The sequence below is a fragment of the Babylonia areolata genome, chromosome 19, assembly GCF_041734735.1.
Source record: "Babylonia areolata isolate BAREFJ2019XMU chromosome 19, ASM4173473v1, whole genome shotgun sequence".
Taxonomy (NCBI): Eukaryota; Metazoa; Mollusca; class Gastropoda; order Neogastropoda; family Buccinidae; genus Babylonia; species Babylonia areolata.
This window is the reverse complement of record NC_134894.1, coordinates 41199717-41214721: the sequence shown is the minus strand read 5'-3', so window position 1 is coordinate 41214721 and position 15005 is coordinate 41199717. Positions and strand designations below refer to the sequence as shown.

General features: G+C 42.3%; 1 protein-coding gene across 1 annotated transcript; it reads right to left on the bottom strand.

Annotated features, from left to right (window-relative positions):
- Positions 1 to 650: 650 nt before the first annotated feature.
- Positions 651 to 11451, bottom strand: LOC143294367 (fucolectin-like). The gene is made up of 4 exons (XM_076605836.1): positions 11341 to 11451; positions 7016 to 7243; positions 1810 to 2049; positions 651 to 1429 (listed from the first exon to the last, which is right to left on the bottom strand). Exons 1-4 carry the CDS (start codon positions 11423 to 11425, stop codon positions 1152 to 1154), a joined length of 831 nt encoding a protein of 276 aa, XP_076461951.1. The 5' UTR covers positions 11426 to 11451; the 3' UTR covers positions 651 to 1151.
- Between the last annotated feature and the right edge of the window lie 3554 nt (positions 11452 to 15005).

The following is a 15005-nucleotide window of genomic DNA, read 5'->3' as shown; positions in this document are numbered from 1 at the left end:
AGGAGTTGAGCCTTTGGGAGGGGAGAGGTTGGAGCTGGGAGGGGGAGGGACAGTGTGTGTGTGTGTGTGTGTGTGTGTGTGTGTGTGTGTGTGTGTGTGTTACAGTCCCAAACTGTCTTATAAAGTATATGAATTAACAAATTAAGAAATAAATGGAATGTAACTCAGTAGCAAACGAATTCACTAAATAACGATAAACGCCCACACAAGAGTTTTGAAACACACACACACTGATATGGAACGAAAAGCGACTTTATCGTTTGAACCATGAAGAATCAATAACAACCTTTGGAACAACAAATGTGCACGAAAGAAACTGACAAAATATATCAGTTTTCGCTCTTTAGATACTGAAAGCATTTATTGGATGAAGCAGTGTGTGCATCTGTGAATTTGCCTTAGTAAAATGAGTGCAAGTTATTGCGCGTTTTATAAAAAAAAATATAATATTATATAATAATCAATATAATTGTTATAATTAAGTATCATTTTTCAAATTTCTCTGTCTACGTATGTGATATATATGACATGCTTGCAAGAACTTGACATGGGGCGGCGGGGGGAGGGGTAGTAGCCTTTTATGCTTTGTTTTCAAGATTACCTAATTTTGACATACTAACACAGAAAGCTCAATGTGGACTGTTGGAACCGAGAATTCAACAAACAAGCCTGGATATGGCTCTGCATGGGCTTTGTGGATGAACAGGGCGAGATAATGGCACAGAAATGACGCAAACGGTGGGGTAAGAAAAAAAGGGGGGAAAGGGGGCCTATCGTGATTGTAAAATCGATACAAGCTAAACTATGAAAAATAATTTCACGAGAAAGAATGTCTTGTAATGTTTTATATCAAGCGAGTGCACAAATTTCTCCTGGTGTCCTCAGTTAACAATGGAAATATGAGTTATTTCATTGGGTATTTTGCATACAAAATCCAAAGCTGACATGTTCGTACATTATTATGTGGAAAAGCTGCATTCAGGCTGAAACATACAGAATTATCTTTATTCACAGTTACATGTGTTAACCTGGGTGTCTCACAGGGAACTGTTGTTGCGAAACCATGTATGCTAATCATTGACCTTCACCATATCCGACGTCTTAGACCTGGAATGCAATGCATCCATAGGGACTGTGCATCCTGTCACCATTTACACGAACTCCGTTTCAAAACGAGCGTCGTTTTGCTGGTAGAAGTCCCAGCCTTTGTCAACCTCGAGAGTGCCCGGTGTGTATGCCAGCAGTTGACAGATTCCCTTGCCTTTTGCCTCAGAAGACGCGGTGTCGGTTTTGAAGTTGACAGCCGTACATCTGGGTTCTGCCACGCAAGCAGAGGTACAGCTAATGACGTGCTCGTCCACAGTGGTTTTGATGACGACAGCTGTCGCCCTCTCGCCCGTACGGTAACTGAAAGTGCTTGATCGGGACACTGAAAAAAACAACAACAAAAAAACACAATAACTCACATGATCATACATACATACAAACATACATACATACATGTGTGTGTGTGTGTGTGTGTGTGTGTGTGTGTGTGTGTGTGTGTGTGTGTGTTCCAAATATATAAACACTATGACTGCAATTGTCGAATCCGCAATTCAAAGCAAATAAATAAGCTTTACTGCTCCCTCTGTTATATCCTGCAGATTCATTCCATTGGGATGTTTGGGGTCACGAACTGGTCAGTGCACGTTATTGCAACATCTGCAGCCACCAACTGACAGTAACAGGTGACACCATTCTCTTTTATCACCCCCTCATCACCCCAACCATACCCCTCTCTCCATACATTCTTTCCATGCCTCTTACCCACTGATGCTGGTGCTGCCAGAACTTCTATTTCGCAGAAGTGGAGTGCATCTGTATCGGCCCCCTTTATCACAGTGACGTAGCGACCGGTGACAGGTTGATTGCAGTTGAGGGTAACAGTGGCGCCTTGGGCAACCGGCCCAGAGTGGTGGAGACATAGGGTACTGGAATCCTGTCGGCCGCTGGACGAATTGAACATGTCACGGTCCACAAGAATGTCAAAGTCTCGCAGGCGGTTACCTGTGAATGAATGAACGATTTCAGATGATGGTGTTTTGACTTTTACTGATGTTTTTTGGTCTTATTCTTATTTGTCACATCTCAGGTGATTGCACATGTTCGTGTCCTGGATGTTTGCCACTGGTGGAATCTTAATTAGAAGCAAATTGTTTGATAATACATACATCAAACATGGATCCTCAAGACATTGTAGCGCGTATTTCTCATGTTCATATTGTTGACAGGCAACTGACACCTGGGGTAATGCCAAGGCGCTAAAAACAAAGCCACTGGCAAACCAAATATATCCACGTGTGATACCACTTCATCTAACACATGAGGTATTGAATATGAAAATCAATGCTCATGTGTTAAACCATTACATTAAACACACGTGCTATGGAAAAGAAAAAAACAAGACTCATATGTGATACCACTACATCTAACACAGGAGTTATGGAATAGGGGAGAAACAACTATGTGGGATACCACTATGCCTAACATGTAGTTTGTGGAACAGGAAAAAACAAGACTCACGTGTAATATCACTACATCTAACACAGGAGTTATGGATTTGGAAAAAAAAGGACATTGCAATGTAAAACATATTGCAACATGACATTATTAATCATGCAGTGCTGTGACTTTGACCTTTGACGTAACTTAACTTTTGAAATGTTTTATTTTCTGGCCATAATAGACCAGGCTTCATGACAAATCGACAAAACACCAAGGCTCTACAACTCTTCCAAATATCTATCAATAATGCTCTGATATGACCTTGACCGGTTTGTGTTATCACCACTGACTGAACACTGTATCAAATTTTGTGAAGACTGGATGCAAGACATGTCTCTTGTATCTACAATTAATTCCTATTCATGTACAGTGTTGTAACCTTGATCTTTGACCTTGAATTTCAATAGAGATCACAACGGCCAGTCATGAAACTATGATGGCTGAAAATTGGATGTACGATATGAACTGTCTGTCTGTCTGTCTGTCTCTCTCTGTCTGTCTCTCTCTCAAAACCAACACACACACACACACACACACACACACACACGCGCGCGCGCGCGCGCGCAGATTCTTTTTAATATCAACTTTCTGGCTTCAGTGTCTGCTGGCAGTGGATGTCTTGGCGCCTGGTGATCAGGTCTGGTGATCATGTAGTCAATCAGATGCCAATGTTTGGAACTGGGATGTATCGAGGTTGCATGTGAATATCTGGCAGTTGGTACAGGGTCCTTGGTCAGACCATGTTTGGCAAAGAAAGTAAGAAGCAGCTGGCCGTTTAAATTCTCCTGTCCTGTGCCATGAGCCCAAGAACATCAGGCTAAGAAAGAATATTTGCCCACACGAGCACTGAAGTCCGAAAGTAGTAGCAACTTCTCTTCTCTTGGGACTGAATGTAGCAAGCTGATGATGTTCTAACAAAACACTTCTTTCTGCTTCTGGGAATAGGTCGTTGTGGGAGCATATGCGCTGATCAGCGACAAATGCGCCTTCCGTTGCCTCGGCAGCTTCACCACCATCAGGCGGTCGCTGATTCCTTTAGGTTCTTAATAAGTGCGGTGTGGATGACAAAGCCAAATCCTGCTTTCCTGTTCTCACCAGGAATCTTTCCTGACCAAAAGAATGTGTAGCCAGCTCCAGCCTGGGTGATCTCCCCAGTGTCTGCCAGGCGCGTTTCGCTGACGACGGCAACGTCGATGTTATACTTCTTGAGTTTGAGACCAACAATTCCTGTTCGACACTCTGGGTTGCCGCAATGCCTGCTGTTATGTCCTATTTTCCAGGCTCTAATGCATGAAGTGCACTTCTTTGGGTGCATCTTTTTGTTTCCTTCTTAGATTATTCCTTTGTGTTTCAACTACGATTGTAGATGTCCAGTCAGATGCGGAATGCTGGCAGGATGAGATAAGGTAAGCTTTCTTAAGGTCACTTTTTCTTAGATCCTTTCCCCATACGGGGGAGCAGCGCTAACCCTGAAGAGGGCTAATTCGTTGCCAGAGAAGCTACTGAACCCTGCCCTAGCCTCGAGTGCAATTCGTGACAAGCATCATCTCATGCCTGTCGCCATCACTACTCGTTCATCGCCCCAGTACTTGGGAAGGGAGATTACGAGAAGAGAAGAAGGGTGTCACTGAATCCTGAGCTAAAAAAAGGTGAATGGGAGCCATGGGTGCTAGGACCCTCCTCTGGACTATCTGTGGTTGCCAGGAGGGACGTAGGACGACTTGTCCTGACCACGATTGAACTGCAGGTATGGTGATGGGGTTCTTCACCAAGCCGCTGCAAGGATCCACACAGGACCTTACTGGGGTTTACTTCAGCAACCTTTGACTTTCCCAAGTGTACCCACAAGGCAGTGGGACCATTTCCTCATGACTGCGAGACTCGTGGAAGGCGGGCATATATCTCTCCTGCTTCATCCAATATGTAAAAATTGAAAACCTCCGCACCCTGGCTAATATGTCATCGCGTTTCAAAGGTGTGACTGATCTATCTAAAACAAGATACCAGCGGTATGACAATTGGTGCACCCTTATGGAACCAGATGTGGGTGACAAACGAGGTTTGATTTCAAGTTCATCCACTAAACGAGCAAACTGGCAGAACTGAAGATACCATGGACAACACCCAAATTATGACTTGAAGAACAAATGCCAAGTTCGAGTTCCATGATGTAATCTTATTGTATAATTCAACCTAGTTCCAACAACGCAAAGTGCACATTTTGATTAACAATGAATTAATAATTGATACTCAAATAAAGTGACGATGTTGTGTTAATTTAAAACGTACAATAATAAATTCAAATCAAATCAAATTAATACTTCATTTGAACTCCTTTTAAAGCAATAAGCAGGCCAAATATGCTGGCTATCCACATTTCATGTAATCCTTTAGGATATCAGTTGATCAGCCCGTAACATCAGTATTAAACTCATTTTTCTCCTTGCCAATAATTTGGATCAGTATGATATTATTTTCTGGGCAAACAGAATTTTCTAAAATGGTCTTAAAGAAAACCTCTGGTAGTAGGGGGAGGGGGGGGGGGTCCGGTTGTTTTTTTTGGTTTTGTTTTTTTTGGGTTTTTTTTTGTTTTGTTTGTTTTCGTTTGTTTTTTGTTGTTGTTTTTTTGTTCGTTTCTTTTGTCACAAGGTGTGCATAGAAATATGCTCTCTTGATCAAACTTTCAAATCAAGTTGCCATTACGATGTTCCCATTCCCTTGGATTTCTGTCCTTTTCTTTTAACATCTTCACTAGTTGGTGCACCATGCAGGCTGTCATTTTTTTTTGTTTTTTGAGCAATACTGCCAGTCATCATTTCCGGTTGGTATTGGTAAGCTGGTTGGCCATACAATTTACAGTAACAAGCGTTTTCGCCGGGGGGGGGGGGGGGGGGGGGGGGGGGGGGGATACTTTGGAAACGGCTGAAAGTCGGACATTTTTTCATCCCTGAAAATATCCGGTTTTCTCAAACCCTGCGCCCCAAGATTTACCAGAATACTTTCTGCTTATCTATAACAGAATTTAGAATTACCGTGCAATGTGCGGCTCCAAAACACGGTCACACAGACGTTCATTGCCCGCTCCACGATGAATTATCATAGCATTGCCAGATGACTTCACAGATGAAGATTCAATGAAAACTATGGTGTCACATTTTGGTCAAAATATGTCATATCACGTGACAAATAGTATTCAGGAGAAGTAATATGGAGTTGAGGCCTACCGGTAACGTATCTGCCTAAGAAGAGAGACACACAGAAAGACAGACAGACAAACAGAGAGACAGACAGACAGAGAGAGAATATTTCATCTAGTGCCTAAACGTTTCGTCAGACGATACAACATTAATCCATTTTATCCAGTTACAACAGTTTGCTGTTGCCGACGTGGGCCCAGCCTAATTCTCCACTTGCCTCCAGCACAGAACACCATGAACATTTCCAATATTCATTTTGTAATTGATTAGACAATTATATAATTGATAACTTAATTTATGGATTTTTGCTGCTGCCCCATCGTCCAAGCAGTTTTCCTGGCACTACCACCACCTCGCCCATCCCGCCTCCCCAATACACCGCCTCATCCAGGCTTGTCTGCCGTGTTCCCAGTGTCAACAATCAACAAGGAGCTATCAGTATTCGGATCGGCATGGAGCCTCATTTTAAAGGAGCCCGTCCATTACTGCTGAATCACTTCGGCAGTGTTTGGTAGTGCCCTTGTCTAGTTCAGCATATACAAGACACTCCAATACTCAGCACTTTCCACTGACAACAATGATCGCTCAGTCGTAGGTTCAGACTGAGTGTCTTCTCACCACTCTACTCCCCATCCCCACTGCACCGGTGATCACGATTTCACGAGCCTAGGTGACTCAGCAGCAGTGCGGGGTCTCCTTTGGGTGTGTGGTCTTGTGATGAACTACCGTCGATAGTTCCTCGCGGAGTGTTGGCGCTGGGAATTTAGCAGACGAACTTGGGTTTGCCCACGTTTGGGGGATTCAGGTAATAGAAATATATGTAATGTCACAGCTTATTCGACAGAGCGGATGAGACGATAAACCGCGGTCCTGTGTGCAGCATACACTTAGCGCACGTAACAAAATAGGGCTGTCCCTGGCAAAATTCTATAGAAAAACAATTTAACAGGAAAACAAACACACTTGCAGGCAGAATAAAAGTACAAACAGTTGGTGGCGCTCTCACGGTAGCAATGCACTCTCACGGAGAAATCTTCTAACAAAAGAGTACTATGATGCAATACAATACAATACAATATAATACAATACGAAGAAGAAGAAGAAGAAATGATAATCAAACTAACATAAACCAACCTAAACTAAAATATAATGAAACAGACTAAAACGAAACAAAACAAAAGGAAAAAGAGAAAAAAAAAAGAAGATAAAAAACTGAAAAAAAACCCCAACCCAACTAGAATAAAACAAAATGCACGGAGAGTCAGCCTTACCGCAGCAGTCTCCCCTGTTGGTGATGACCACCCAGTGGATCTCATACAACCCCAGCAGGTCCACCCGCCACCAGTGTGGCTTGGAGCTAGGTCCATAAGTGTGGATACAATAAGTGACATACGTGTCTTTGTTCCCGTCCACGGCTTTCTCAGGAACGCAGTTCCAACGATTGAGGCAGGTGCTGGAGATCGCTGGTTTGTGCAAAGCAACGTTCGTTAGCTGTAGGCCTGCAATATATGGGCGAAAACCTGGTTGAAATTTGTTACGTGCGTTGTCTGAAGACAGAGATTATTCTACGCTATCCAGGACGTATTTCAAGCTTGACTTGCAAACTTCGTTTATACCTACGAAGGCCCCAAAATTCACAAAATGCGTTTAATTATTGCCGGATGACACCTGGTGGGTGTATTCTTTTCCTATGCTCCATTTTGAATTCTTCACTGACATGTTTTCTTGATTTTTTTTTTTATCATGTCTCAGTCTCTCCATTTTTTGCGTTTCACATTCACTCGTTTCAGTAATCTCACAGTATTCCCCTTTCCCCCTTCTATCTGGTCGACAGTATTGTCTGCGTTGGTCTAACTCTGTCAGTGTGCGTGCGTGCGTGCGTGCGTGCGTGCGTGCGTGGTGGTGTGTGTGTGTGTGTGTGTGTGTGTGTGTGTGTGTGTGTGTGTTTGTCTGTCTGTCTGTCTGTATACAGCCGAATTCTCTAAACTGTGTAATGGGCAATGATTTTGTCTATTTCAGATAATTGGCAAATCACTACCTATTCCACGAAAGACAACAATTTGCCGAATATGGATAAGATCTTCAAAACTTAACTGCTGCACGGAATTGGCAACTAAACCCGTCCGGTCGATTTCGTGAAATCAACACTTTAACCCCATTACGCAAAGTCGGCAGCAATGATCAATGAATCACTCATACACACATAGAGACACAGACACACATAGAGACACAGACACACATACAGACACACACACACACACACACACACACACACAGTGTAATCGTCCATATTCATTTGAATATTGAGTTTGTTTAATTGTCACACGGTTCTTCAGCTTTGTAAACAATATCCCGTTTTCTGTCCAAGATGTCATCATTGCAGTGTGCAGTGTACAGTTTATAGATGGTGACGGTAAGATCCTCACGCACAATACCTTTTTCTTTCCCCGCTTTCCTTTTTTTTCCCCAAGAATACTATGTTTTCTCCATGTGTCGAAGAAGCGAACAAAAAATGGCCTTGTGTTGTGTCACTTGGAGAGGTGGTGATACCAATATCTTAAGAGAACGCGCTGCACACGTTCGTGGTGCAGTCGTCTGTAGTCTCTGCCTTCGCTTCAGGTACACGGTACACTCGCGTTCCTGGAGTTCTGATGGACGTTGTTCTGTTCTCTTTCATTTTGATTGATTCTCAAGTCCTGATCCCTCAAAACATTAAATGGATCTACGTTTTCCTTCACAAGTGTTAAGAATGTTAGTCTTCAATATGAAATATGAAGACTTTCGTATATCAGATTGTTATTGTTCTATAACCCCACCGCCACTACCAACACCAACACCCACGCCTCCCAACCACCCCAAAAATACACCAGCAGACTCCTGAGTCCCACCCAATTCGCTTATATATAATTCTGATAATTAATCTGAATCACCTGCCTCATTCCAACAGTCAAATTGCAACATTAAAGAAGTAATTTTGTTGTTGTCTCTGCTGAAGACACGGCAAGCAATATCTATTTCAAATGATAGACGTGTTGCGTGATTTAATTATTTCAAATGGTGCACGTGTTGCGTGATTTCATTAATTCAAATGGTGCACGTACTGTGCATGTTGATTAAATTGTCAATGTCAGACGACGTTCTCTTGAAATGAGGTGGAGAACACAAAGGGAGATCAATCACACTATACCGACACTATGAGCGAAATAGGTAATTTTCCCTTCCAATTCCATTGACAACCAATCAATCAAAACAATCAACGGATCAAACCCAGTCTAAAAAGTGTAGCAGCATTTTGACTTGATGTAAGATCACGTGATTCCCATCACAGGGACAAACCAGCCAGCACAATAAACTTACCACACAAAAAAAGAGAGAGAGAAAAAAAAAAGAATGGATAAATAAATCACATTTTGGCACGAACACAACCCAAATTGAACAATTGTTTATGGTGTGTGTGTGTGTGTGTGTGTGTGTGGTTTTTTGATTGCGAAGATGATGATATTTGGTCAAGTTCGCTGTTTATGGTTTTGAAGATCTTTACAGGTGGCTGAATAGAGTGTTTCTTTTATGTTGCCACTTCAAGAAAAAAAATGTCCTTAGAAGCTCTGAAAATACTTTTATATATCTCTCTGTATTTTTGCCTTAAAATCGTATGCACAAACATCTAGTCATGACAGGAATGTGGTTTTGATGCATTTAATTTTCATTAATTTGTATTATCCATTTTGACGAAGAAAAATGAAAGAATGAATAAACATGTCTCAATCTGTCAATATTTTCTTGGAGCTGAGGTTTATGTATGGCCTTATGCTTACTTCATGTCTCGGTGGTAATATAGCAGTAATAATTATGTATTTCTGGCCTCTTTAGAAGAGGAAGCGCCCTTTCTAAAAAAAACAACAACAAACAAAAAACAAACAAACCTAAAATGAAATTTGAAAAAGATGCCAAGGAAGAGCATACTTTGCCTTCATCTCTAAGTTGATTCATCATCTGACTAAAAAGCCAAGAGTCACTTTCACACTAAACATCCAGCAGATCACACACGGGATTATTATTTTCAAAATGCTGGTTTGCATCAATGAGATCACTGAGTATGTGCACAAAAGCCTTGGTGAGGAGAACATCATCGTATGCTTGTTTTCAGTACAAATCAATGAAAAGAGATCACTCTATATTTATTTTCATTTTCAGTCAATAAGATGACATTGTTTATGCTTTCAGGACTGGTCAATAACAGGATGTCACTTTATATTTTTATATGCTTATTTTCAATAATGGTCAGTAAGACTAAGAGGGCATCACTTTATATTTATTTCTGGTACTAATATTTAGTTAATTTCGTCAAACAACACTGAGCTACAACAAGTATGTCCGAAAATAACGTGAATCGGCCCAATTAGCTGGCGTTTGTCAAATTATTGTAAAAATGGAAGCAGAAATATTCTTATCACTAGCAAAGTGCACTTGAGTTCAGTCAAATAACGTTTTGCAGCAGTTTCAGTCCACAAGGACGTTGGTGTGACAAATATTGACGTGTCATTACTGTGACGTTCAGTCCACTAGGACGTTGGTAGGGCACATATTGACGTGCCGATAGTGTGACGCTCTTTAACACCAGAACGTTGGTATGGTATAAATAGTGCTATGTTCTGTTCACCAGAACGTTGGTATGGTAAATATTGACGTATCAATGGTGTGACGTTCAGTCCACCAGAACATTGATTTGTTTAGTATTGACGTATCGATAGTGTGACATGCAGTCCATCAGGACGTTGGTATGGCAAATACATACATACGAATATTACGTTCAGTCCAACAAGTCGTTGGTATGACAAATGTTGACGTACCAATGATATGTCGTTCAGTACACCACGACGTTGGTATGGCAAATATTGGCGTGTGAATAGTGGGACATCCTGTACACCAGGAGGTTGCGGCAGGGAAAATATTGACGTGTCAATAATGTGTCGTTCTGTATACCAGAACGCTGTCATGACAAATAATGACATGTCAATAATGTTACGCTGTTTGTCATCTCCAGTGAACACTTGACTTTGTCAGTCAGTCACAGTTCTAACTTGAATGATACAAATTGCGAATTGTACTCAATGAATTGTTCATGTTTTCAGTTTGCTTCTTAAAACCCCTTCAATCTTGGGGAGTTTACAACCTCTGCATTCAATATTAATGTGGAAAAAATGCAGAAAATATACTGTTTTTTCCCCAAAAAAATCATGTGTTGACATATCAGGAAATATTGTAGAAGTTAATTCACTTTCTTTGTCGTTTATGCAAATGTAAGAACGTGAAACCCGTTTTTATAGACGAATTTTGACGCCAGGAGGTATACTTAGGTACAGGGCTCAATTTAATCATTGTACATTTAGTAGTGCACACAGACACACACACAGACATAAACGCACACATAGACACACTCACAGACATAGACATACATACACACAGACACAGATATACACACACACACACACCTGAGAAATAAGTCAAATGTATCTTAAGTCACTGACAAAGTTGATAGCTAAGAATGTATATGATCGCACATGTCCTCACACGCATTCTCTCCTCTTGTTCTCACCTTGGCAAGTTGAATCCAGAATCAGTAACGCTGATATGGTGTACCAAAAGAAAAGCACACACGAACGAGACATGTGGATGGCCATTTCTCCTTTTGTCTGTTCAATGAAGCGATTGCAACGGTTGCAAGACACCTCGACTCAAATCCGACTTGCACGTGGCGTGCGTACGACACTGCTCGCGCTTGCAGGCGTTTGGAAGAGGGAAATGGTGGGAAGGGGAGTTGGAAGTGGAGGGGGGTGGCGGAGGTTCAGTTCAGTTTCAGTAGCTCAAGGAGGCGTCACTGCGTTCGGACAAATCCATATACGCTACACCACATCTGCCAAGCAGATGCCTGACGAGCAGTGTAACCCAACGCGCTTGTCAGGCCTTGAGAGAAAAAAAAATTAATAAATAATAATTTTTTTTTTTTAAATAAATAAATTTAAAAAATATAATAAAAATAAATAAATAAATAGATAAATAAATAGATAAAATAAATAAATACAAAAAACCCAATGATGATAAATAAGCAAATAAATGTAAAAAAAAAGAAAAGAAAAGAAAAAGAGGAGACACACATTCACACATACACACACATATGCATAACAGATATGCACCAAACATGCAGTTTCACAGATATGAAAGCACAGTCAAATACACATAAACGTACATGAGCCCCAACACACACACACACACACACACACACACACACACAGAGGCATACTTACTTGTACAAGCACACACACATACGCCCATATCCCCCACCCCCACCCCCACACACATATATAATATATATATATGCACACCCACACGTTCCAATATTCCGTTGCTCCCACAGTGTAGGCATGCATACACACACACACCTCATCCTCTACCCCCCCCCCCCAAACACACACACACACACATACGCACGTGCACAGAGCTCTCCTGACACTTGTGTACACTTACACCCTCGCGCATGCACAAACGCATACAAACACACAGACCCACACATACACACAAACACACACATACACACACGCACAGAGACTGCCACTGAGTGGCTGCAAAGGGATGTGAAAAGATCTCTGATGCCAAGAACGTGGCGTCTAGTGTGTTGCTTAGACTATTGTATTTGAAAAAGCCCACAGAGACTCTGTTCCGTTTTGAAGAAATTTGCGCAATGTTGGTTTGGAAATGATGCCGATATTTGTTTGATTTGCAAAGCATCGTGCTCTACCTTTCATGCTAGACTTACGGCCGCTCTCCCTCTCTCTGCCTTTATCTCTTTGACGCGATCGATGGTGTGATGGCCTTGTACCTGTTCTTTTTTTTATATTCTTTGACTTTTCTGAGGATTTCGGATTTTCCTAGATGTAGGCCGCTCGTTGTTGTTGCGTTACCAGCAGGTCTGTCAGCTCGCTCATTTCCCTTAACACCTGCATGTCCCGGGCAGTATGACCATGTAAGTTTTTTAATCTGAAAGTTGCGCATTGCCTTATGCCACTCTGGGCTTCCCATTCCATTTTCAATTTTCCGTATGAGGTTCATTGAGTCGGTTAGAATCATGGCATGTTGGTTTCCGGGCATATGGATAGACGATAGCCACTAGAGGGCATGTGTCACAGCTTCAACTTCCATCGTTGGGCTGGAGGTTGTGACTTTGTAGGCAGCATTCTCTTCCCTAATCGTTTTTCCATTTTGTTTCGCAGTGAATCCCCAACCGGACTGGTCTTTGGTGACTGAGCCATCTGTGTATATGATGATGTCCTCTTCTTTACTGTTTTCTTCTATGAGTAGCTTCACTTCCGCATCAGTTTTGCCCTCTGGCCATTCCCGGCAGTGTCTTCCTAGAGTGGGTGAAATGGCTGTGTTGAATAGATGGTTGAGGTTTTGTAGTCGGTATACTAGCTGGATTGTGTCTTCTGCTTGCCCCATCCATGATCTTCCTCGTCCTAGACGGCTGCCTTTTGGTTCTTTGACTGCGTCATGCAGTGGGTTTTGAGGGTTTTCTAATGCTTTGAAGTAGGTCTTGACCTGTTCTAACTTGTTTTTGGCCTGCACTGAAGGAAGGTCAAGCAGGTATCGCATGGTTTCCGTGGGCGTGTATTTTGTTGTTCCAAGGAAGCCTCATAGCTTCATTTTGAACTCTTTCTAATTTTAGGAGGTTGCTTTGAGATGGTGTTGTTAGCCCAAGTCGATCACACTGAGGATGAGTGATTGGTATACCAGGAAGAGGTGGCGTTGTTCAATACCTTTGGTTGCCATTGCTTTTAAGACTAAAAGTCCCTTTTTGCATTTGAGAACAGTATTTTCCGTATGTTTTCTGAAGGTCAGCATCCTGTCGAACTGTATTCCTAGGTAGCGTAGGCATTCGGTTTTCTCGATCTGAATCCCGTCGAATGACACAGGTGGTGGTGATTTGCTCGCGGTTCTGTTGTTGAGGGTGCACAGCAATATTTGGGCTTTCGCTGGATTGATGGAAGATCCTGTGTCTACTGCTAGTGTTTCTTCTTTTCTTTAAAATCCTTCATATACCCCATATGCAAAAGCAGCTGCATTTTCCCATGTGGACTTGCCTGTGGCGGAGGAAGAAGGGGAAGAGAATAAACAACTTGCACGTGCGCCAGTTGTGCTTTTATCTACCTTACCTACCTGGGCAAGAAACCAGGGTCAGCTGATGTTGAAATTCACTGATCCAAACAGTGCTTGAACTGCTGAACTTTGAGAGAGAGAAAATATGATAGAAGGAAATAAGGAATGAAAAAAGAGGTTTGGATGGATTCAGGAAGAAGAAGAGAACTAAACCGGGAACAAAGGTTTCAGTTTCAGCTTCAGTTTCAAGGAGACGTCAGAGCACAGTGGCCTGATCCACTATACCACATCTGCTGAAACTAAAGGGGGAGTGGGGTGGGGGCTGGGGGTGGGGGCAGATTCCTGATCCACACATATACTGAACTTGATGGTCAGGCCCTGAGAGTCTACTGTAGGTGTGTATATAACAGATAAGTAAATACATTATAAAATTGAAATTTACGTAGAAGGCAAATGACTGAACTGGATCAAGAATAAGAATGGGTCACGTTAAGCGAAAATGTGCAAACCCCACACACGCATGCATACTCACATCACACCAGCGTACACACACACACACACACACACACACACACACACACACACACACACACACACACACACACACACACACACACACACACGCAGACACGCAGACACGCAGATTCATACACATACACTCATCAACACATCAGCTCCCACATTACATACACACAAGGCGTGCGCGCGCACACATACACGCACACACACGCACGCACGCACGCACACACACACACACACACACACACACACACACACACGTACATACTACTTCACGCAGTATCCACTTGCACGCACGTGCACACGCACACACACACACACACACACACACACACACACACACACGCGCGCGCGCGCGCGCGCGCGCGCGCCAGCTGCCAGGATACGCATACGTACAAATTTTAATGCACATTACACACACAATGCCACAGTTTTGCCACCGTATTTATACAAAATTCTATCAGTCTCTATGTCTAGTATGTAACTCTTCCATTCAGGTTAGATTTACGGGTTCTCTGACTCTCTATCATTAGCATCCACCCATTCTGGATATTCCGTGCTAGAAATTTCCCCTTTTCTACTGCTGCCTTT